Genomic DNA, 21,977 nt, shown 5'->3' with positions numbered 1-21,977 from the left:
GTCCCTCCTCTGGCTCCAGCTGAGCCCTGCGCACAGTGATTATTTAGAGAGGATGCCCAGCGAGGTGGCAAAGGCTCTGAAGCGCCCACGGGCAGCGCTTGCATTGAGCAGAGCTGCCAAAAATCTTAGTGCCGGCTGGTGGGGAGCATCAGGCAGAGCAAGTGGCTGGGCAGGGGACGGGCCCATCCTTACTTGGCGCAGGCGTTCTCCGGCAGGCTCGGCCAACACTCTTGTTTGTTGCGAGGATTAACAAAGAAGTACTCATCGTTCAGGACAGGTAGGCGATCGTCAACCACCACTTCCACCCACAGGCCACACTGCCAGAACTGGAGGAGAGAGAGGGGAATATACGCCTTAGTAGAGTTGGGGCAGGAGGGAGGTGCTGGACCCCCGACCCAGGCCAGAAGATAACCACCATCGCCACTTAACCACCACAGTGCAACAAGGAAGTCTATCCAGACCAAAATCCCTGCCCAGGTTGGCGGACAGGGGACCGGACTGTCATCTCCACTGACAGGTGAGTCACAGATCAAGTTAATCAAGGAAAATACAGCAGGGAGGAAGGAGTCTTGGGCTCTAGCTGGACTTTGTGGTTAACTCCTGCCTCACTTTGGCAAGCCCTTTGTGAGATTCAGGCACACTGCAGACTCTCCGGGTACATCTTGTATACAAAATGGCAGTAGGGAGGGCAGATGCTGAATAGCAAAGGAGAATGGGACATACAGAGTGTTGTGATGGGGAAGGAGAGCCTCTAGGGAGCTGAAGGCTTGAGAGAGGAGGCAGGATTCCAGCAGGTGGCGAGGAGCAGGGAAGGCATCCCAGATGCGGCCGCGACAGCGTGGGTGGAAGCCTAGGGGCCGAACGGTGAGGTTGTTCCGGAGGACTGAGCAGTTACAGCCTCACCCTGGCCCTCCTCTCCTCACGTCCAGCTGTCCCTGCCAGCAGAGAAGCAGCCATGAAGCGGGCTGGCACTGTTGCTGCTAAGCGTGCAAATGAACCAGATGCTCCTCTCCAAAACAGAGAGGTTTAATCTTCAGCATTCAACTCTTAATGGTTCACTCAGGGGCATTGCCAAATGAGGATAACTCATAACAAAGCCAGCTTTTGGGAGTTGGTTTGCTGGTCTCTGGATCAGCAACAGGGCTTCTGGCTTCAGGCCTGAGTCTTGACAAGACTCAGGCAAGCCTCCAATAGTTGGGCTTGGAGTAAAGCTGGGTGGATGCAATCCATCATCTGCTTGGTGGTGACAGGGAGCCTTGACCACAGCTGGATGTTGCAGATGTTGGGCTTTTGCATACAGATGAGGATGCACTTTCGAAGCAGGGAGGGAGACCAAGACAGAGATGTCAGTGGAGACAAGACAAAGAAGATGTCCTCGCAGTCTTTAATGAACCAGCGCACTGGAGCTGGTGTTGCCCCAGCTGTGGATCTGCGTCCCGACCACAGTAAGATGAATAGGAGGGTGAGGCTGGGAGGCAACAGGGATGCTATTACAGTGAGATCGTGAAACCTGTCTGAAGCATTAAGGAAGCTAACTCTAGCTCCTTGAAGGAGGATACCAGGAGGACAGACCCATCTGGATTTTGGGTTTAACTGGATAGCAAAGTGTAGTAGGTGGTATCCAGTCAGTGGAACCGTGCTCCAGTCCTGGTTTTGTTTTTTTGTCCTGAGCAGTAGATATTGGATAAGACACTTAATTCTCTGTGATTCAGTTTCCTCATCTGCCAAATGGTGGTAAGAGAGCTACCTCCTACTGTGATGGGATCAGATGAGTGTGTGAAGGTGAGATCATGGTTTTGAAAATAAGAACTGTTTTTCGATAGGCTTTTCGTTCAGCACTTAGGACAGTGCCTGGCACACAGTAGGCCATAAAGAATGAGTGAGTCCTGGCTTGAACGAGATCCTCTTGTTGGTTCTACCCTCACTCACATCTTCCCACACCAGTAATGCTGACCAGACTTGTTCTCCCGATAAAAAAGGAACCTCAGATAAGATCATCGTTCCCAAAAAGGATGAAAATGGCCTGACTGGTGGTCAAGAATGAGGCCACCGATCTGTGTTTCCTGGTTCACTGCTCTGGGTGAGGAGGACTGGCACCTGGATAATGTCTGTACCCTTCAAGAAGCTGGCTGATGCCATTTAGCTAGCACCCATGTGTCTGAGGGAAACCAGAAGTGTTTTGGGCAAAGCATCCAAGTTGCCCAGGCACTGGGCCCTTTCCAGAGAAGAGTGCCCAAGCTCAGAATGATGAGATGTACAGAGGTCAGCACTTGTAGCTATTTCTGGGGAACTGTGGGACTATCTTCACCACACAGAAGGGCAAAGCATGTCCAGCCTGGGCCTCAGTTTGTCCTAACTACCTGTCACCCCACCAACACTTGCACCCCTGAGGTGAGGCCAGACGCAGCTAAACACTGCACCCTCTGGCTAACTCCTCAGTGTGACCCTTGGATCAGCAACATCAGCATTATCTGGGAGCTTGTTAGACGACCTAGCATGCAAATAACTGGACTTCAGGAAGAGAGAACAGGATAAAGGACACCCAGAAAAAATGGAGGGAAACAGCTGAGCAGAAAAAGGAGGCAGGTCTTCAGAACGAAAGTGCTCACTGGATTCCAGGCAAGACTAATCTTGCCGGGAATTCACATATCTGGACATTTCTAGAGAAATTTCTGAACCAAGGAGAGAGATCGCCTCATATAAACTTGCAATTTGAGAGAATATGTTGCATACAAGGTCAAGAGAATAGATTAGCATTGGATTTTTCTTCTGCAACATTGGGGAAGGTACAAGACAATGGAGAAATGTTTACAGATTCTTGTGGAAAAGGAATGTAATCCAAAAATCCTAAACCCAACCGAAATATTGTTCTTAAGTAAGAGCAAATGAAAAATACTCATGGAATCTGAGGAAACTATTCAAGGAACTACTTCTACCAAATGTGGATGAAACTAGAACAGAAATCTTAAGAGGAAATGAAGGCTGAAAGAAACAATGGTGAGTAATGAGTTTTGAATATGCTTTGGACAAGAAATATACTGGCAACATAGTGAAAATGAAGTTGATAGTGAAAGGATGAGCAAAGATATAATAGGGAAATGTAAGTAACAGGAAGCTGGAGTAGCAATGTGAATATCAGATAAAGAGGAATTCAAGTTCAGAAGCATTAAATATAGCAAAGAGGGATATTGTGTAAGCTTTATTGCAACAACAGGAGAGCAAGAACATAAATATTTGGGCACCAAAGAACATGGCAGGAAAAGTATAAAGCCAGAACATGAGGAACCCTCCAAACTATAACTTTGGGGAAGAACTTTAACTCACTTCTTTTAGAATATGACAAATCAAGCAGACAAAAAATAAGCCAAGATAGAAGAGATAATTGCAGATTATACAATTTGCAAATCAGAGAGCTTGATTCCATATATCATGGATGTATTATCATGGATAATATATACTCTTCTCATATGTCCATGAAGCATCTATAAAAACTGTTGTGGACCTGGCCATGAATAAAACTTTAATAATTTCCCCAAATGTAAGAGTTTATGAATTATATTCTCTGATCATCATCTAATAAGTCTAAAACTCTACAACCAAGAGATGATCCCCTATAAAACATAATCAGAACTAAAAACATCATAAAAAACCTAAAAACATATTAACTTAAAATTAATAAAAGACATTTGATATTAAAATCGATGGATACAGATAAGATCTGAGAAGGAGAATTTTAGTCTTAAATCTTTTATAGTGAAGAAAAAAAAGAAAGAATATTAAGTGTATAGTTTCAGAAAACAAAAAACCAAAAAAATTGACCAAGAGAAAGTAAACGGGAATTAATAAAAATAAATTGAAGTTAATTAGATGGAAATCAAAACCCTAAAAGAAAAAGAATAGAAAGAACAATGAAAATTGAAAGTTGAGTCATTCAAAAACCAATACAGTAGATTGGTTGGATTAAGAAGACCTGGATTAAGAAAAAAAGGAAAAATAAAAACATAGTTTAGGGATTAGTAAAGTTGACTTAATCACAAATTAGAAGAAATAAAATAAATTTTAAGAGAATTATATAAGCAACTTTGGGGCAATAAATTTGGAACTACAGAATAAACAGTTGGTTCTCTTGGCAAAATATAAATTTCAAGAATTAACTCTGGAAGAAATAAGAGGCCCAAGCAGATCAACAGCTATTGAACACATCAAAAGAGTTTAAGAAATCATATTTTAAAAGGAGATAGGTCCAGACGATTTAACTATTGCCTATTTTACTTTTAAAGAACAGATAATCAATGATTAACAACCATTATACAAATTATTTCAGATCAAAGTAAATCTCAATAGGTTCATATTAAAAAGCAAGCATAACTCCATAGCAAAAACAACAAACAATGAGAAGCCAATTCTACATGTGATATAGACGTAAAAATTTGAATAAAATGTTTAGCAAATTTAATCTTACAGTGGATTAAAAGAATGACAAACCAGGAAAGTATTTCACTAAAACCAAGAGACAGCAGGATTTTGCTCTTGTCACTCTTATTCAAAGTTGCAACCTTCTAATTAATGCAACAAGTCAAAAGAGCAAAATAAGCTATATAGATATCAAAAGAAGAGACAAAATTATCTTTGTGGATAATATTAGATAACCAAAAAAAAATCCAGACACTACTAAAGAAAAAATTTAGAACTAATAAAAGAATTTGGTAAGGTGGTTAGATACAAATTAATATAAAACAAGGAATAGCTTTCCTCTTTCTAGCAACATCTAGTTAGAAAAATCATTCATATTAGCTACAAACTTGTAAAACATCTGAGAATACATTTACCAAGAAGGGTATAGCATGAATATCAAAACATAACTATAACATTTTACTGAAGGGCATAAAACTAGTTCCAAATAAATGGAAAGATATACTGTCTTTTTGGAAAGGAATAACTACACTAATAAAAGTTTGATTTTTTCCAAATTAATACATAAATTTAATGCTGCTCTATTCTGCATCACAGGGGCTTTTCTTTTTAAATAGACACAATGATTTAAAAATTCTCATAGAAGAATAAATGTGCAACAATCACCAAGATAAAATATTTTTGAGGCAAGGATAATGAATAATGAAGGAGAACCTATGCCACCAGATATTACAACTCATTCTAAAACTACTGTGATCAAAATAACAAGATATGGCACAGGAATAGACAGACAAAATCTCAATGACATACAGGGTTCTTGATGAATGACTCTTTTCTTTTGCTGATTGTTTCTGCCATGCTTTCTATTTACATGAAAACATTTTAACTCTCATCCTCCCTATGTGTCGTCAGATCATGAGCCAACACAGAGTAACTAACACGTAAGTGTCTCTTCCACATCTCGGGCTGCCAGACCAACAGAACTTTCACGGTGGTCGCCTTCCTGTGCTCACGGAGAATCCCATTTAAGGAGCATCCCAGCAGCACACTTACCGGAAAACGGAAAATCCCTGCATATTGGTATGAAAAGCTTTGGTCCATTAGGATCTTCTGCAGATGCTGTGGGTTCTGTGTCAAGGAGCCCAGTGCTGCCAGGAACCAGCAATCTCCTGGGAGGGGACATAAGCCATGAGAGCTGACTGGACACAGCTGGAAGCCCCATCCCATGCACTCTGCACGGAGTCAGCATACCTCCTTCTGAATAAAGCATTTTTTTTGTCTGAAGAAAAATCTTTCTTCTGTGGAAGAAAGATTCACTGGGTTCAGTTCCAAGCAACATAGAGAAGGTGATGGTAGTGGTTATGGAGATAGTGGTAGTGGTGAAAGGGGTGATGGGGGTAGAGGTGGTGATGGGAGTGATGGGAGTAGTGAGTGATAGGAGTAGAGACGGGGTGGTGGTGGTGGTGATGGGAGGGATGGGGTGGAGGTGATGATGGGATGGGGTGGAGTAGTGATGGGGTGGTGGTCGTGGTGATGGGAGTGATGGGGTGGAGGTGATGATGGGATGGGGTGGAGTAGAGACGGGGTGGTGGTGGTGGTGATGGGAGTGATGGGGTGGAGGTGATGATGGGATGGGGTGGAGTAGAGACGGGGTGGTGGTGGTGGTGATGGGAGTGATGGGGTGGAGGTGGGGGTGATGGGAGTGATGGTTTTACCAAAATAGCACATACAAAGTATCTAGCACAGCCTTGCAGAAGTTCAATTAACATTCGCTTCCCTGATGCGTCTCTCTACTCAGTGCTCAGATTAAACTCTGTGTCTATTTGCTCCTTTTCTCTGATAATTGTTCTCCCCAAAGGGCTCTGCACACCCGCTGCTGAGCCGACTTCCAGGCTGAGGGTCTGGGCGTGAATAGTCCGTCCACAGCAACACCGAGGGTGCCAGCCTTGCCTCCTCAGAAGATGGGGCAGCATTCTGTGGGTCGGGGTGGGCACTGCTCTTGACCGCCCCCTACTCTGAGGCTGACTTTGGGCAGCCTGCCTCAATCCAGGGCTGGGAAGGAAGACTGAGTTCTTACCTGCCTCCCCCTGTTGGATGTCGAAACTGCTCGCACCTTCCAGGATGAAGTGAGCCTCTGATTTACCCTCCAATAAATCCTTAGAAAAGAGGGAGAAAAGCCATGAGCATCTTTCATTCCTCTATCTCCCAGTGTGCTACCACCCAAGACATCACTCTCCTCGTCTTTGAGGGGTAGAGGTTACTTCTTAAACAGGTGTTTGAAATCTGAGCTAGGAAAGCTGCCCTCATTCTTCAGGTTGTATTGCGAACAGCAAGGCAGATGTCAAAAGGGTGTATATGTAACAGACCAAATAGGCAATAAATGCATAAGCAATCTGTGCCAAGACATAAGGACTCAGGATCCTTACATCAAATGATCAGCCATCCTGGTACCAACAGCACTGTTTCATTAGGAGTTTATAAACAACCAAAAAAAGAATAGGATGCATTTATTAGAGGAAAGTTTTATAGGCATAACCATGCTTTCCTTGTGAAATGTCATCTCTCAGAAGTCAGTGTAGACATTCTGAGCTCCAGGTTCAAGTCCAGCCATGTGCTGTACAGGATAGAGGATGTGCATTACTCAGGTATTTGTCCACTCCCTGGCTAACACACAGACTGATTCTGGAAGACCCCAAGCAGCCTCTAGGTTTTCCTGCTACCAGGAGCCCACAGGATTATCTTGAGCATCCTCTCTGTGCATCTCTTCCTGGATTTCCATTGTGTGGATTTCTATAATTTGGTAACTGTTCCTGTATCATTTCTTTTCACATTGACAAACAAGTCCCCAGAGAGCAGGGCGGCAAAGTAGATTCAACTACTCAACGGCCATGAACCTGTGGAGTCCTGTATCTTGTGAGACCTGTCAGCCCTTCGTATACTGCCGGCCAGGTTCCTGGTGGAGCCGCCAAGGGGCAAACAAAGGTGTGTGTGTCTGCAAACAAGTCAGCCAGCCCACCTCACCAGGCCTCCTCCCACCATCTTCTCTGCACATAACCAGCCCTCTCTGGTGGCCAGGGCAGGGCGCTCAGGCCCAGGCCCTTGCGATGGAGGCATCCAGCTGACCCTCTGCCCTACCCTTGGCTGCTCAGAACTCGGGGTCTCTCCCAACACCAGCAGGTAGGGCAGCTCTCCACAGGGCCCTGGAGGGAGCAACTCTCCCAGTGTCAAAGCAACTTGGGGCACTTCAGTGACTTTAGCTGTCCCCTCACCTTCTACTGGAAAAGGGAACTCAAGGTCTCAGTGGAGGCTAGCTGCAGATCCTCCACTCAGGAATTAAAGAAGAGGGTGCAGGGCATCAGGTTTTTGGATGGGGTAAAAAAGACAGTGTGGCTCAGCTTTCTTGACCCAGCACAGCTGCAGCTTCTTCGTCGTTTACCCCTGGTTTACCCCCATGACGGGCAGCAACAGCACCAACAGCACTCCTGTTGGTGTGCTGAGAGTGATTGAAACGAGCCTGGTGTGGAATCCTGCCTGCATTGCTCCCTGGGTGACCTTGAGCAACTTTCTTTACTTTGCTGAAGCTCAGTTTCTTCCTATGTAAAATGGGAGTCAAATGAGAAAGCCATTGGTACCCTGGCTGCCGTTACCAAACCCTCGCCGCTGAGGACTAGATGCTTCATTCACAGTGGTCTCCTGACAGGTTGCAAAGCAGGAGTCTTTGCATTTTACAAATGAGGAAGGATGTGAAATACTTAGTGTAGCATCAGACAAGGGACCTGTTCAATAAATATTGATTCCCTGCTTCTGTAATATTTGCAAAATTTAAAAGACCACATTCATGGATAAACCCAGCATCTCAAATGCATTCATTATAAAACGAGAGAGAATAAAAACATGGATTACACGGTCAACTTTTAGATATTAGAAAGACAAAAAGAGCCTCACAAACATAGGTGGAAGGAAATGATAAACAGAACAACTGGTGAATTACAAAATAGAAACACAGCAAGATCAGTAAAGCAAATATTGAATACGTTGTATTTGGGGAGAAGGTTTACTTAGACCCAACCTTTGGCTAATATGCTAGAGAAACCCAAATAAAATTAGAAATAGAAAGGAGGTTTTAGCAGTATAAAAACATGACGTAAAATTCTATACTAATCTGTTTAAGCATACTGATGATTTTCTGACAAGAATTAACATGGTCAAAATGATCCAAGCTGGTAAATAACCTGAAAATCAATAACCTTGAAACAGTATTTTTAAATGATCAAAGACTATCTCCCTATTATCTCTGTCACGGCTTCTAAGTACACAAAATTTTCTTGCTGAGTTCTCTCAAACTTTCAGGAAACAATTCCTGTGTCGCTTACAGTTTCAGTGTTTAAAAAAAGAAAGAATCCTGCCACCGTTTATTTTAAGAAGTCAGCACAGCCTGGATGCCCAAACGGAGAGAGAGAAACACACACACACACACACACACACACACACACACACACACACACACACACACACACACACAGAGACTGATTTCATTTACGGAAATATACTGAAATAAATACCCGGCAAATGAATCAACAATAAATTATACAACTAACCCACTACCATTAAGTAGGGTTTGCCACAGAAATGCAGGATGCCAGGATGGTTTCCTATCAGGATATATGGGCCAAAGGAGAAACAATTGCTATCTTTCCAATAAATGCCTTGAAGGCATTTGATAAATGCACAACTTTCTCTGATTTACCAAAACAACAAAATCGAAAATGAAAAAAACCAAAATTTTAGTTAATTAGGAATAGAGAGATACTTTATGAAAATTAAAGGATAATTATTTCAAATAAAAAAATCAATTGTCAACATCAAATTTATGGGCAAACACTAGCATTGTGTGCATAAAAGTTAGGCACCAAACTAGCATTTTTTTATCTCCTGTCCTGAGCTGCCTGTTCCTTCCTCACTCTGGGCTTTAGAGGGGTCCTGGGTGATCCAAAAAGAGCAAAGGTAGGAGGAGACAGAAACTATACCCAGAAGCATTTCAGTCTGCCGGGCTGACTTTCTGAGACCAGGCCCACAGAGAAAATAGATCAGGATGGTTGGAAGATAAAAATCCCCTGGCTCTGGGCAGGTGCCCTACCACTAGGTGGGCTGGGCACACCAGGGCAGTGAGAGAATGTGGTAAGACTGGTAATGGGTAGTCTCTACCCCGAGTGTGACTCAGAATCACGAAGGAGCTTCGCAGACATGGAGACTGCTGGAGGCCGCCCCCCATGACCTGGATTTAGTAGGGCAGATGGAGGTAGAGTTCAGGATCCACACAGCTCCTCAGGTGATTCTGAAGCCCAGCCAGGGCAAGGAGCAGGTTCAGAGAGGTTGAGTGATTTATCCTAGGTCCCACAGGAATCAGGCTGTGCAACAGGCACTCCACTCCCATAATGCCTTCCCCATGGACCACACTGGCAGGGAGGGTCTTCAGTGTTTTCTGACTCTGTGAGACGGATTGGCCCTTTGAGGTCTCTGCAACATCATTTGTACAGAAGGAAGCTGTGCTAGTTCATTTTATGTGCCAGTTTGACTGGCTCATGGGGTACCCAGATTTTTGGCTACACATTATTTCTGAGGAGTGTTAGCATATGAATCAGTGGACTCAGTAAACAAGATTGCCCTCCCCAACATGGATGGACATCATCCAGTGTATTGAGGGCTTGAATAGAACAAAAGGTAGAGGAAGGGAGAATTCACCCCTTCTCGGCCTGACTGCTGAGCTGGAACATTGGTCTTCTCCTGTCCTGGGACTGGGAATTACATCATCAGCCCCCCTGGTCCTCAGGCCTTCCCACTTGGACTAAACTACACCATCAGCTTTCCTGGGTCTCCAGCTTGCAGATAGCAGATCTTGGGATGCCTCAGCCTCCATAATTATGTGTCCCAATCCCCCATAATAAATAAATCAATAGGATATATCTATATAGTTCCTGTTGGTTATGTCCTATAGGAGATCTCGACCTCTCCCCTCCCCTCCTCCCTCTTCTCCTATGCATCCACACCCGGAACCCGTACCTGAACTGCTACCAAGCAAGGCACTCCCCTGCAGTTGTCTCTGGAGGTGTCTCTTCTAACACGGCATCATTTCCTATGTTTTGGACAGTGATTCCTGTGTTCTCGTCAAAGGCTCCTCATGCCCTCCCCCAGATGGTGTGCTGCTCTTGGATGCGGAGACACCCGGTTTAGCGTGTTGGTCTTCAGACACAGGCCCTTTCAGCTGGTGGCCAGAATTCAGGCTGCGCCAGGTGGCAGCGTCACTCCCTTCTCTATTTTTGCTAGAGAACTTTGCTTTATTGGAATCAAAGCTCTTTGGCTCAGTGGCAATTGGCTGTTGGCGTGCTCTCTTTCTGTCACCTTCTGCTACCTGTTGCCTTCACAACCTACCTTCAGAGCTCCACTTTGTTAACCCCTTCCTTTCTGGAATAACTCATGCTGAAACCAAGGTGAATCATATATAGTAAATGATCCTTCTGGAAACTCTGCTCTGGCTACTTGGAAGATGAACATCAGTGTCTGGGTAGGCAACACTTCATTCTGGGATGGCCACAGGCCAAAATCCACAGTGGGGCTGGGTGCTAAGTCCTGAACACGTTTTGGGCCCCCAGCCCATTCCTCAGTTGAGAAATGAACATGTTTTTCACTAAAGAATGGGGACAAAGATGAAATTTCAATCCCTCAGTCTGACACAGTGGCAACTCTGCTGTGAAGATCTACATCTACAATTCTGTGTCTTCCAATATGGTAGCCACAAGCCATATTGGCGACTTACATTTAAATAAAATAAAATTAAATTAAATTAAATCAAATCAAATCTTCAATACCTCAGTCACACTAGCCCATTTCAATTGCTCAATACCAACATGTGACTAGTGGCTACTGTATTGGCAGAAAGGACATTTCCATCATTGCAGAACGTTCTATTGGACAGTGCTGATCTACTGAACGAGGATAATAATATTATCTACCTCATAGGCCTGTTACGGTAATTAAATGAAATGTATGTAAAGTGTTTAGATTAATACCTAGCATAGGTACATGGTTGATAAATGGAATTTGTTATTATTCATGAAATAAAATTTTTAGAAGAAAGTGACTCTAAGTGCCAAATTCAGTTCAGGGAAATATCACATAGAGTCTCCAGGTATAAGTGTAATTCTCAGCATTGTCTCTTGCTGGGGCTGGTGTTGCAGAAAGCATTGAGGAGGATGAGAAGTTGGATCCTTTCAGTGCCATTTGCTCCAGGCACAGTCACAGGCATTTACAGAACCTGACTGCCTGCTGGTGGGGGGAGGGGAGGGTGTGGGGAGTGGGTTACCAATTCCTCAAACCCTGAAAAGCTGAAGGAAGCAATAGAAGGAACTTCTACAGCAGCAAAATGGATTAGGGTTAATTGTTAGAGAGAGGGAAGATAAGAAGAAGGAAGAGGTAGGCAAAAGGAGAGAGAGAGAGAGAACATGAACTATGGGATGCTAAGCAACTTTTCTTCTTCATGAGGCATAGAAAGCTGAGCCTAGTTTCATGCCCCTGACTCTTGCACTGTTGTTGAACCTACCTAGCCCAGATGAGTACGCGAGGTAGAATGATATCCATGATGGTTTAACAGTTACCTAGAGTATGAAGCTTCCCCATTATCTAGAAAAGCCTAGAATGCAGAAATGGCCTAAGGAGCCTTGGTGCCACCTCAGCCATTATATAATTGAAGTTTAGGGGATGCCAGTCAGGCCTCTGGTTAGGCACTGAGCAAGCTTTAGATTGGGAGGCAACCTTCTAAGAGTGATAAGCAACAGAATGTGAGAAGAAAAGCACTATGCACACTCCCTGCCAGGCTACCCTGGCCTCCCCAAATGGTTTCCTCTGACCCACATTTCTCCTTAAAAGTGTTTGCTGAAATTGGCTGAAGACTGAAGCTGAGATGACTGGACAGTGAAAGCCCAAGAAATCCCAGAGGATGGCCCCTGTGGCTGCTACTCTGCCATCCCTCCCAAATTAGTCATAGTAACAATAGCTAGTGTTTAGTAAGTGCTTACAATGTGCTAGACAGTGTTCTAAGTATTCATTTATTCCTTAAAATAATCTTGTTAGGTACTGGTACCATTTTTATCCTCATTCTTTTCACCTATAAAAATGGAAAGAAAGGCAGAAGATAGACAGGGATTGATTCTGTTACCCAGACAAAGTAGGAGATTCTATTGGGGCACAAGATATTATTAGCAGCTAACAGGAGCCTAAAATACATCATGAGCTTATGAGGAAGCCTTACAGGAGGCGATACAGTTGTGGTGTTAGGAATATGTCTCAGAGCCAGACTCCAGGGTTCAAATCCCAGCTCTAACACTTTAGGCAGGTCGCTTAATTCTCTGTTTCTGTTTCTCATCTGTAAAATGGGGCTAATCATAGTACCTCCTCAGAGACTTATTATGAGGATTCAGTGAGTCAAAGCACCTAAAGCCAGGCCTTGCCATGTGGTCAGCACTAAGTGTTGGCCACTACAGTTCGGATTGCTCCATGCTGGCTGGAGCTTCTCTTTCAAGGCTCTTTTCAGTCGCAGCTGTGAGCTGTGGCAGTTAAGGATGTCACCATGTTTAAGGGGTGAGTACATCGGCTTTCTCCTCCAGCATCTTACTTGGAAAACAGGTCAACTCAAGAATTCTCTATTTTACATGTAGAGCTTGAAACCCATCTCAGGTGCCGGTGGACAGAGTCATTCATTCACTCACTTATTCATTCACCCAAATCCTAACAGAATCCTGTGGGGCACACAATCCTATGTGAGGAATAGTACAATATGTGGAGTCAGAAATTTTAGTTTAAATCCTGGCTCTTTCCCTCACTAACTGTGTCACATTGTGCAAGTCACATCACCTGTCTGAACCTGTTCTCTCATAAAACTGGGAAAGAACATGAGATAAAGGAAGAGAAGACACATGGAAAGCTCTGGAAAATACTATACAAGTGTAACTGCTGCCAGTTGTGATAAGGGATACAAAGAGATATGACATATCCACATATACATTTTAAAAGAAATGTTGGAATGAAAAATGACCCCCTAGTAGAGCTTTTGGATGGGTAAGCTTTCGGATGAGAAGAAGAACGGAAGTAAAAAGTATCTGGCCCCTGGCTGCCTCTATTTTGGGCTCCTGGAATGATTCTGGGTGAGTCATTTCATTTGTTTGCCTCAGTTTCTCCTGGACCTCAAAAGACATCACAATTTGAGATGTTGCTGGAATTAGATAGTAAAAAACTCTCAACCCTTTCTAAATAAAAATGTTATAAATTCTTTAACACTATAAATATGGTCTCACATCTATTGCTCAGTATCTTGTGAAAAAAAAAAACATTCCAAAAGAACCTCATCTGAAAATAACAAAGGGAGAAAAATATAATCCTTCCAAGCTCTAAACAGAGTTCTCTGCTCAGCTCTCCTTAGGAGTGACGTCCAGAAGTAGGGAGTCATTGTTGGGGACTTATTGCCTCTGGTTGGTAAGATGGATTCTAGAAGTTTGACGCACCCCCATCTTAACTAAGCAGCATCCTAAGCCCCACCTGATCCCTACTCACCCTCCCCTTCCCCAAAGCTACAAATTGGTCCTGAGTCAGGACAAGAGTTGTTACCTCTAGAGTTTCTGTCTTGTTCTACGTCATCAGCAAATACCTATTCTGTATAACCTAACCTGGCTTTATTGAATGTGTTGCACAGAGTGCTTGGCATTTCATTCGCATTCAGTAATGCTTGCTGAAATTATAATCATTAGCTTATAAGACACTATATTCTTTCCTCTTATTCTAGGTTCTGCTGGCTGCTTTTGGAAGCATGAACAGGAGGTTTGAGCATCAGGGCCCTCAAAGTGGCCCTTAGCCAGGTCCTTTGCATCAATGAAAATGGTATTATGAGAATGTTTAGTGGGCTGAGGAATTTCCCTTGGAGCTTCATGCCCTGAAACTGAGATAGTTCTAGAAAAACCAACAGGGCTCACCTGGTTTCAAGGTGGAGTTAGTGGCCATCTACTGGGGTGGAGGAGTCGGGGGTTTGAACATTGCCATGAAATACCTCCTTAATTTTACAGCTGATGTTTACAACTCTTTTATAGGTGATCAGCCTTTACAAGATTGAAAATACAAATACACATGACAGAGGCAAGGCAATTGTTGAAATTCATCCTATTGTATAAGTGACTGACATGTTATCTTCCCTTTGAGTAAATTCTAATAAGGAAAGAAAAAAGATAAAGACAGTGATACCTGACAGAATAAAGAATGATGAAGACTGACAGAGGGGCTCATTTACGGAGATTAAAGAGACCCCACAGCTACTACTACAATCCTCCTACCCATACGTTCCCATTTTTTATGTGGGAATCCTGAGGCATGTAATCTAGTGACATGCTGTCTTAGAAGTGGGGTCCTGCTTCCTGGTACAGGGTCATTCCATCCCACTGTGGATACAACACTGTAGCTGAGGGACCAGATGAACTTCAGTCTCCTTCCAGTTTGGTTTGGGCCAGCCCTGAAAACCAGGTCTCAGGCCCCTCATTTCAGGGTGAGACACCATGGAAGGCACCATGTCAGAGGGTCCAGGAGCTGGGTGCGTCCCTAACCTTTGGCCGCATCCAGCTTAGGCTGGAGAGGTTTCTTCCCTTGAGCAGCTGTAGACCTACGGAATAAGTCTCAGCAGGGAATGTCTCATCCTCAGACAGCAGGCCTCTGTTTAGGCAATAATCCCGCAAGGAGTAAAAGTCCTGTTGCTTGAACTTGATGATGGGGGTCTTGGCTAGAAGCTCCAGGTTGTGAGCCATGACTCTTCTTGGAAAAGGTATAAAGGTCTTTCCCTTTCAGTGAGAAAAAAAAGGTATTTTTAGGGGTAAGCCTAAAGTCAAGTCCTTTGCATCATTAGATGTGAACCCTTGAAAGGCACTCAGATGTCCCCTACTTTTACAAGTAAGGAGACTGAGACCCAGATCAGTGCTATCCCTGGTGACACAGCCAGTTGGTAGGTGAGCCCAGACTACAATCCAATCATCCTTCCTTCTAGTTCAGTTCAGTCTACTGTACTGAACAGCTTCTTAGGATGCTCTTACGTGCATGAGAGACTATTCATACATTAATGAACATTTATTGAGTGCTGACTTTATACCAGGCACTTTTCTGAATGTCGGCAATCCAAAGATAAATATGACATGATCTTTATCCCCTGGGGGCTCATTATCAAGTGGGATAAATAGATTAGACATTTCAACAACTAGTTCTCATTCAACAGAAACGGTCTAATTAAAAATGTGTACAGGGGCTTCCCTGGTGGCGCAGTGGTTGGGAGTCTGCCTGCCGATGCAGGGGACACGGGTTCGTGCCCCGGTCCGGGAAGATCCCACATGCCGCGGAGCGGCTGGGCCCGTGAGCCATGGCCGCTGAGCCTGCGCATCTGGAGCCTGTGCTCTGCAACGGGAGAGGCCACAACAGTGAGAGGCCCGCGTACCACAGAAAAAAAAAAAAAATGTGTACAGAGTCCTGTGGATGGATATAAAGAGGAGGAGCTAGAAACTGCCAAGGAGAGTCTGGGGTGGTTCTCCCACAAGCACTAACATTGGAATTGGCCTTGAGGGAAGAAGAATTTGCCAGGTGGAGAACTGGCAGGTAGGTTAAGAAAAGAAAAAACAAAGTCCCTCCAGGTGCCCTGAGTAGCAAGTACATGGAGGACCAGGAGCTGGATTGGAGAAGTCACGGGTGTCAGAGGGGGTGGGAGGGGCTGGAGAGTCAGTGGAGTGAGGGTTGGGGGTAGAGAGTTTTGGCAGACAAGGCCAGGAAGGTAGGTTGGAAAGCTGGACTGTTTCCGTTTTATACCCTGCAAGCACTGCAGGGCCACTGAAGAGGTGGATTATGATCAGATCTGTGTATGGGATTGTGGAGCAAGCTGGAGGCCATACAGCAGGATGGGGAGGGTCTGAGACAGGGCAGAGGCTTGGAGGCTGCTGCATATTTGACCACGGGAGAGACAGGGTTAGAGCAGTGGTAGTGAAGATGGTGGAGAGACAGATTCCAGAGTCATTTTTGAGGTAGAACCCACAGGATTCGATGATGAATATAGGGGAGGTTGAGGATGTGGGGGAGGAAGAAGAGGGAGTGCAGTGAACAATCAGATGAGCTTTGAAGTTTGCTCTCTGATCTCACCACCTACCTACCAGCTCTGCAATAGTGCGTTAGTATTCAAGCCTGTGAACCTATCTCTCCACCCGTATGGATTAATGATACCAACCTCAGAGGGTTTACTGCTGTATTAAATGAGGTTGGACCTAACAGACTGAACAGAGTGACTAGCAAACAGTAGCCACTCAGTAAATGTTGGCGTCCTAATTTCTCTAAAGAGCGGTCCAGGTAGCCTGGGTTTTCTTGTTCAGGAAGCCATAGGGGTGTAACTGATGCCATTTACCAAAATATGCATCACATCCTCCATCTGCAGGGCAAGCTGGCTTGGATCTGAATCCTAATCCACACTTACTAGCTGTGGGACTTGAAAAACCTCCTTAGCCCATAAAGTCGTGCTTTTCAATCTTCTTTGACCTGGTTCCATAAAGGTGACACAAAAGACCAGAAGGTCCATATGTCCTATCCATAACCACTTCACAGAGAAAAAGGAATCAGGTAATGCTAAAGAACTGGAGAGGAACATGAAAGAACAACTCATTAAGAAAGAATATGAGCTTACAATCAGGATCTTGGGTCACAGAAAAAATAACTTACAATTTTCTTATGACTAACATATAATAGTAGTACGTTGCAAATTATTTAGATAACACAAATTCATTGGCAAAATAGCACCAATAAGTATAATTGTACCCACATATTTGGAGGGAATGATGCATACAATTATCTGGCAAAAGAGATAAAAATAATTTATATTTGAACTATTAGGTTGGACCATATGAAACTGCCATTTTTATAGGTCAAAAATGGTTGAATATAGTCAGTATCAAATGGTTTAACCTAAGGTAAAAATGATTGAATATGAGCAATTTCCTTTGGTTTAGCCCAGTATGATATATACATTTCTTCAATCTAGTTCTTGGAAAACAACAGGTGAAAATACGTCAGTGTACCTCACCACTCCCTATAGGGTTAAGAGGAGAACCTACAACAAACTACATAAATAGCGATAAAGCTGAAATAACAGTAAGGTATCGTTCAGCAACAAGAAAATGTTAATAGAAATTGGCTGCCAATTGAAGACAATGGCAATGACTCCTGATAAGGGAGAGTTGTGAAAACTGTGGGTCCACCATCTGTACACATACTGAGGGATAGTGGAGCCACTACAGCACTGCCAAGCCACCCACCTACAATTATGAGACTGTTATTAAGCAGCCCTTAACTGCAGGTAAAAATGAGTCTGAACAGTTTGGCTTGACTTCTCTATCAGAATCTTGCAAAAGGGCCTTATATTTGGGGATCAGTTCCCAGGCTCATCTGCAGGGCCCTCACTGCCCACCACTGGGCAGTGCAACAGCTGACTTTAGGAATCTCCCTTTTAAGACTCACGTCCCTCATTTGTGAAATGGAGATGCCATTAATATGCATGTTATAGAGTTGTTGGAAGACTCAGACAAAACCAAGCTTGTTGAATACTTAGCACTGTGACTGGTAAGCAGAAAGCAGTCAATCAACAGTGGTTATCGGTATAATTAAGATTCTTATCATTTTGGCCGTGAAAGGGTGGTGCAGAAGTCCCACACCCTCTAAGAGGAGGACCTGCTCTTATGAATGACAGGCCAGGCTCAGAGGCGCCTGCAGGGGTGAGGGCATCAGACCTGTGTCCTCAACTCAGCTACTGCTCTGAGAGCCCAGAAAGGAAGGAGAAGGCTCTGGGGGACAGGTGGAAGGTCTGGGTGTCTGCTGCTGGAGGAGGTGGTCTGCTGCTTTGGGAAGGAGAATCTTGATGTGGAAAAGAGAAGACAGGCTGGAAAGGTAGCCTCCACCTGCACAGACCTCACACCTACTGGGCTCACGGTCTTGCTCTCCAAATTGCTAATGGCTTTACCAGGGAATAGCCTGTAGACTCACTTTCTCATGCAGGAAGGGTTTACAGAATTTGATAACACCTTGCTTGTGTGTGCAGCAGAAAAAGCCAAACAATTTTCCCACCTGTCACTCTGGGGAGGGCACTTTGGTTTATTTCTTTTCTTCTATGTCCTACTTGCCTCACTTTGCAAAAAAAAAAAAAACAAAGGCAGGAGAAGACTCTGCTCTCTTGATAAAGGAAGAAAGATAGAAGGTCTACCTGATATTCAGGATAAAAACCAGTTTTGCTGCTGGGGTATCTCTTGGGTCTAGTGAGAAAAATGGCACAGGAGGAGCTAGAAAAATGGCAAAAAGAGTTGATATCAAGTTATTTTTTTAAACTGAAATATAGTTGATTTTACAATATTGTGTTAGCTTCAGGTGTACAGCAAAGTGATTCAGTCATATATATTTATATATATATTAGATTCTTTTCCATTATAGGTTATTATAAGACATTGAATACAGTTCCCTGTGCTCTACAGTAAACCCTTGTTGCTTATCTGTTTTACATATTATAGTTTGTATTTGTTAATCTCATACTCCTAAATTTATCCCTCCCCACTCCCTTTCCCCTTCGGTAACCAGCTTGTTTTCCATGTCTGTGAGTCTGTTTCTGTTTTGTATATAGATTCATTTGTATTGATTTGTAGATTCTATGTATAAGTGCTATCTTATCACTTAACATTTGTCTTTCTCTTTCTGACTTACTTCACTTAGGATGATATTCTCTAGGTCCATCCATATTGCTGCAAATGGCAATATTTCACCCTTTTTTATGGCTGAGCAATATTCCACTGTATATGTATATATCTTCTTGAACCATCTGTCGATGGGCACTTGGGTTGCTTCCATCTCTTGGCTAATATAAACAGCAGAGCTATAACAGTGGGGTACATATATCTTTTCGAATTAGAATTTTCATCTTTTCCAGATATATGCCCAGGAGTGAGATTGCCAGATCATATGGTAGCTCTATTTTTAGTTTTTTAAAGAACCTCCATACTGTTTTCCATAGTGGCTGCACCAATTTACATTCCCACCAACAGTGTACAAAGGTTCCCTTTGCTCCACACCCTCTCTAGCATTTATTATTTGTAGACTTTTTGATGAAAGCCATTCTGACCAGTGTGAGGTGGTACCTCATTGTGGTTTTGATTTGCATTTCTCTGATAATTAGTGGTATTGAATACCTTTCATGTGCCTGTTGGCCATCTGTATGTCTGCTTTGGAGAAATGTCTACTTAAGTCCTCTGCCCATTTCTTGATTGGGTTTTTTTTTTTTTTATATTGAGTTGTATGCACGGTTTGTATATTTTGGATACTAACTATTAAAGTTCTTAAGGTGAGAACTGTGTGAGCTAATGAATCAAGCCTCAGAACTAGGATGAGAAGCAGGTAAGAGGTATATGGTTGGTGGTTCAAACCTGTTTTCTGCTCCCATCAGTGTCTACAAAATGAGTTTGATTCAGTCCTTCCCTCTGTCCTCTATTGGTACGGGCAACTGTGTCAGTCTGCTCTGGATGCAACAAAATGGCACTGACTGGGGGGCTTAAACAACAGACATTTTCTTCATCACAGCTCTGGAGGCTAGAAGTCTAAGATCTGGAAGCCAGCGTGGTTGGGTTCTGGTGAAGACTCCCTTCCTGGCTTACAGGTGGCAGCCTTCTCGCTGTGTCCTCACATGGCAGAGAGTGGCAGAGAGACAGGGAGACCTCTCTCTCTCTCTCTCATTTTCTCTTTGTATAAGGCCACAGGCCTATTGGAGTAGGGCCCTAGCCTTATGACCTCGTTTAACCTTAGTTACCTGCTTAAACGCCCTTTTTCCAGATACAGTCACATGGAGGGTTAGGGCTTCAAACCGAATTTGGGGGAAACACAATTCAGTCCACAGCAGTGACTAACCCCAGGCTGTACAAACAACTCTCACGACCCCAGCTACATATTTCAGACAGTGTGCGGATCAAAGAGGACCTGGGGGCCTACCAATACTTAGATCTTAGTATCTTGGGTCTGCCAGCACCTCGTGCCAGGCCTGGCACACAGTAGGTATTCTATAAAATTCTTATATGAGTGTTGGTGGAATGAATGTCACATGTCAACTATTCTCAAGCGTGTTCCGTGGAGAAGCCTCCATGAATAACAAATTATAAGGCCAAACTTTTGGAAAATATTTCATATTGAATAGACATGAAGATTCACAAAAGACTCCAAGAAGTCCTTCAATAAAGAAACGAATTTAAGTTTGCTTTCAGTGTTTCAGACATATATAACCAGCAAGTCTTTTGATTGGAAAGTTCTAATTAATGTGTGGAGAAGATGTACAAAAGTTAAAAGACTTCAGAAGAAAAAAAAAAGCCCCCAAGTTAAATGACTGCAGAAGATCCCAAACTCAAGTCCTTTTTCTGCCCCTTATTAGCCATATGAGCCTGAGGAAGTTTTCTAAGCACTTAGAACTTCAGTTTCCTCTTCTGTCAAATGGGTACAGTGATACTTTGTTGAATAAAATGAAAAATATGTGGGAAGGGATTTAAATCATGAAGCATTATACAAAGATATTATTTATTTCTCTGACTCCAATAATCTTGTTCTAACCTTTCTTGTATTGCTCCCACTCAGAGATGGATAGTTGTAAGAATACACAGCTGGATGATCCAACTACTTCTGCCTGGACACAGGATTAAGGGCACTTATCCCACAGACAAGATGCCCACCCCCACACACACAACTGTGTTGGTGTTCTACATGGAAATTCACAGACTGGGTTATCTTTGGAAATGGAGAAGATAAATATGTATGGGTGTGTGTATAAATGCTCTTAGAAATAACTTTAATATATACCAAGACAATTTCCTGTGAATTTTCCTAATGCTTTTTTTTTTTTTTTGAAGAGTAGTCATCATCCTCTCAAGACAAGTGAGCTTCAGACATATTTAAGAACAGGATTTTTCCTCTTAAATTCTTTAAAATACACACGTGTTTAAAGCAAAAATTATAACATTGTCAGGAGAGGTTTCAAATGTATGCAGATATAATTCATATGACAACTATAATGTAAGGAACAGTAGGAGGGAATTAAAGGGACCTATATGGTTGCAAATTTTCTGTATTTTACAATGAAGTGGTACAATAGAATGTGAAAGGTAAGGTATGTGCATTCTAATTCCTAGACAACCACTGACAAACTAGGTAAGTTAAAACGGAATACAAACACATACTCAAATAATCAGCAGAAATCAATTAAGGCAGAATAGTGGATAAGACAAACAAAATGGACCTAAGTCCAAGCATATTAATAATTGTTAATTTAATTCCAATAAAAGGCAGAGATTGACAAAACTGATAAAAAAACAAGACTCAACAATACCCTGCCTATGAAAGATACGCTTTAAATACAAAGGCACAGGGGCCTCCCTGGCAGTCCAGAGGTTAAGACTTCACGTTTCCAATGCAAGGTGTGCAGTTTCTATCCC

The 21,977-nt window shown here is 43.2% G+C and overlaps 1 protein-coding gene across 1 annotated transcript in view; it reads right to left on the bottom strand.

Annotated features, from left to right (window-relative positions):
• The window catches only part of CAPN13 (calpain 13), a 49,021-nt gene extending 33,770 nt beyond the window's left edge, over positions 1-15,251 (bottom strand). The window contains 4 exon segments of the mRNA XM_067006943.1: positions 193-326; positions 5,467-5,582; positions 6,491-6,569; positions 15,054-15,251. Of these exon segments, the coding sequence (XP_066863044.1) occupies positions 193-326; positions 5,467-5,582; positions 6,491-6,569; positions 15,054-15,251 (527 nt within the window).
• Between the last annotated feature and the right edge of the window lie 6,726 nt (positions 15,252-21,977).

The sequence above is a fragment of the Kogia breviceps genome, chromosome 11 (assembly GCF_026419965.1).
Source record: "Kogia breviceps isolate mKogBre1 chromosome 11, mKogBre1 haplotype 1, whole genome shotgun sequence".
NCBI lineage: Eukaryota > Metazoa > Chordata > Mammalia > Artiodactyla > Physeteridae > Kogia > Kogia breviceps.
Note: the sequence above shows the minus strand (reverse complement) of the source record. Positions and strands in the feature narration are given on the sequence as shown.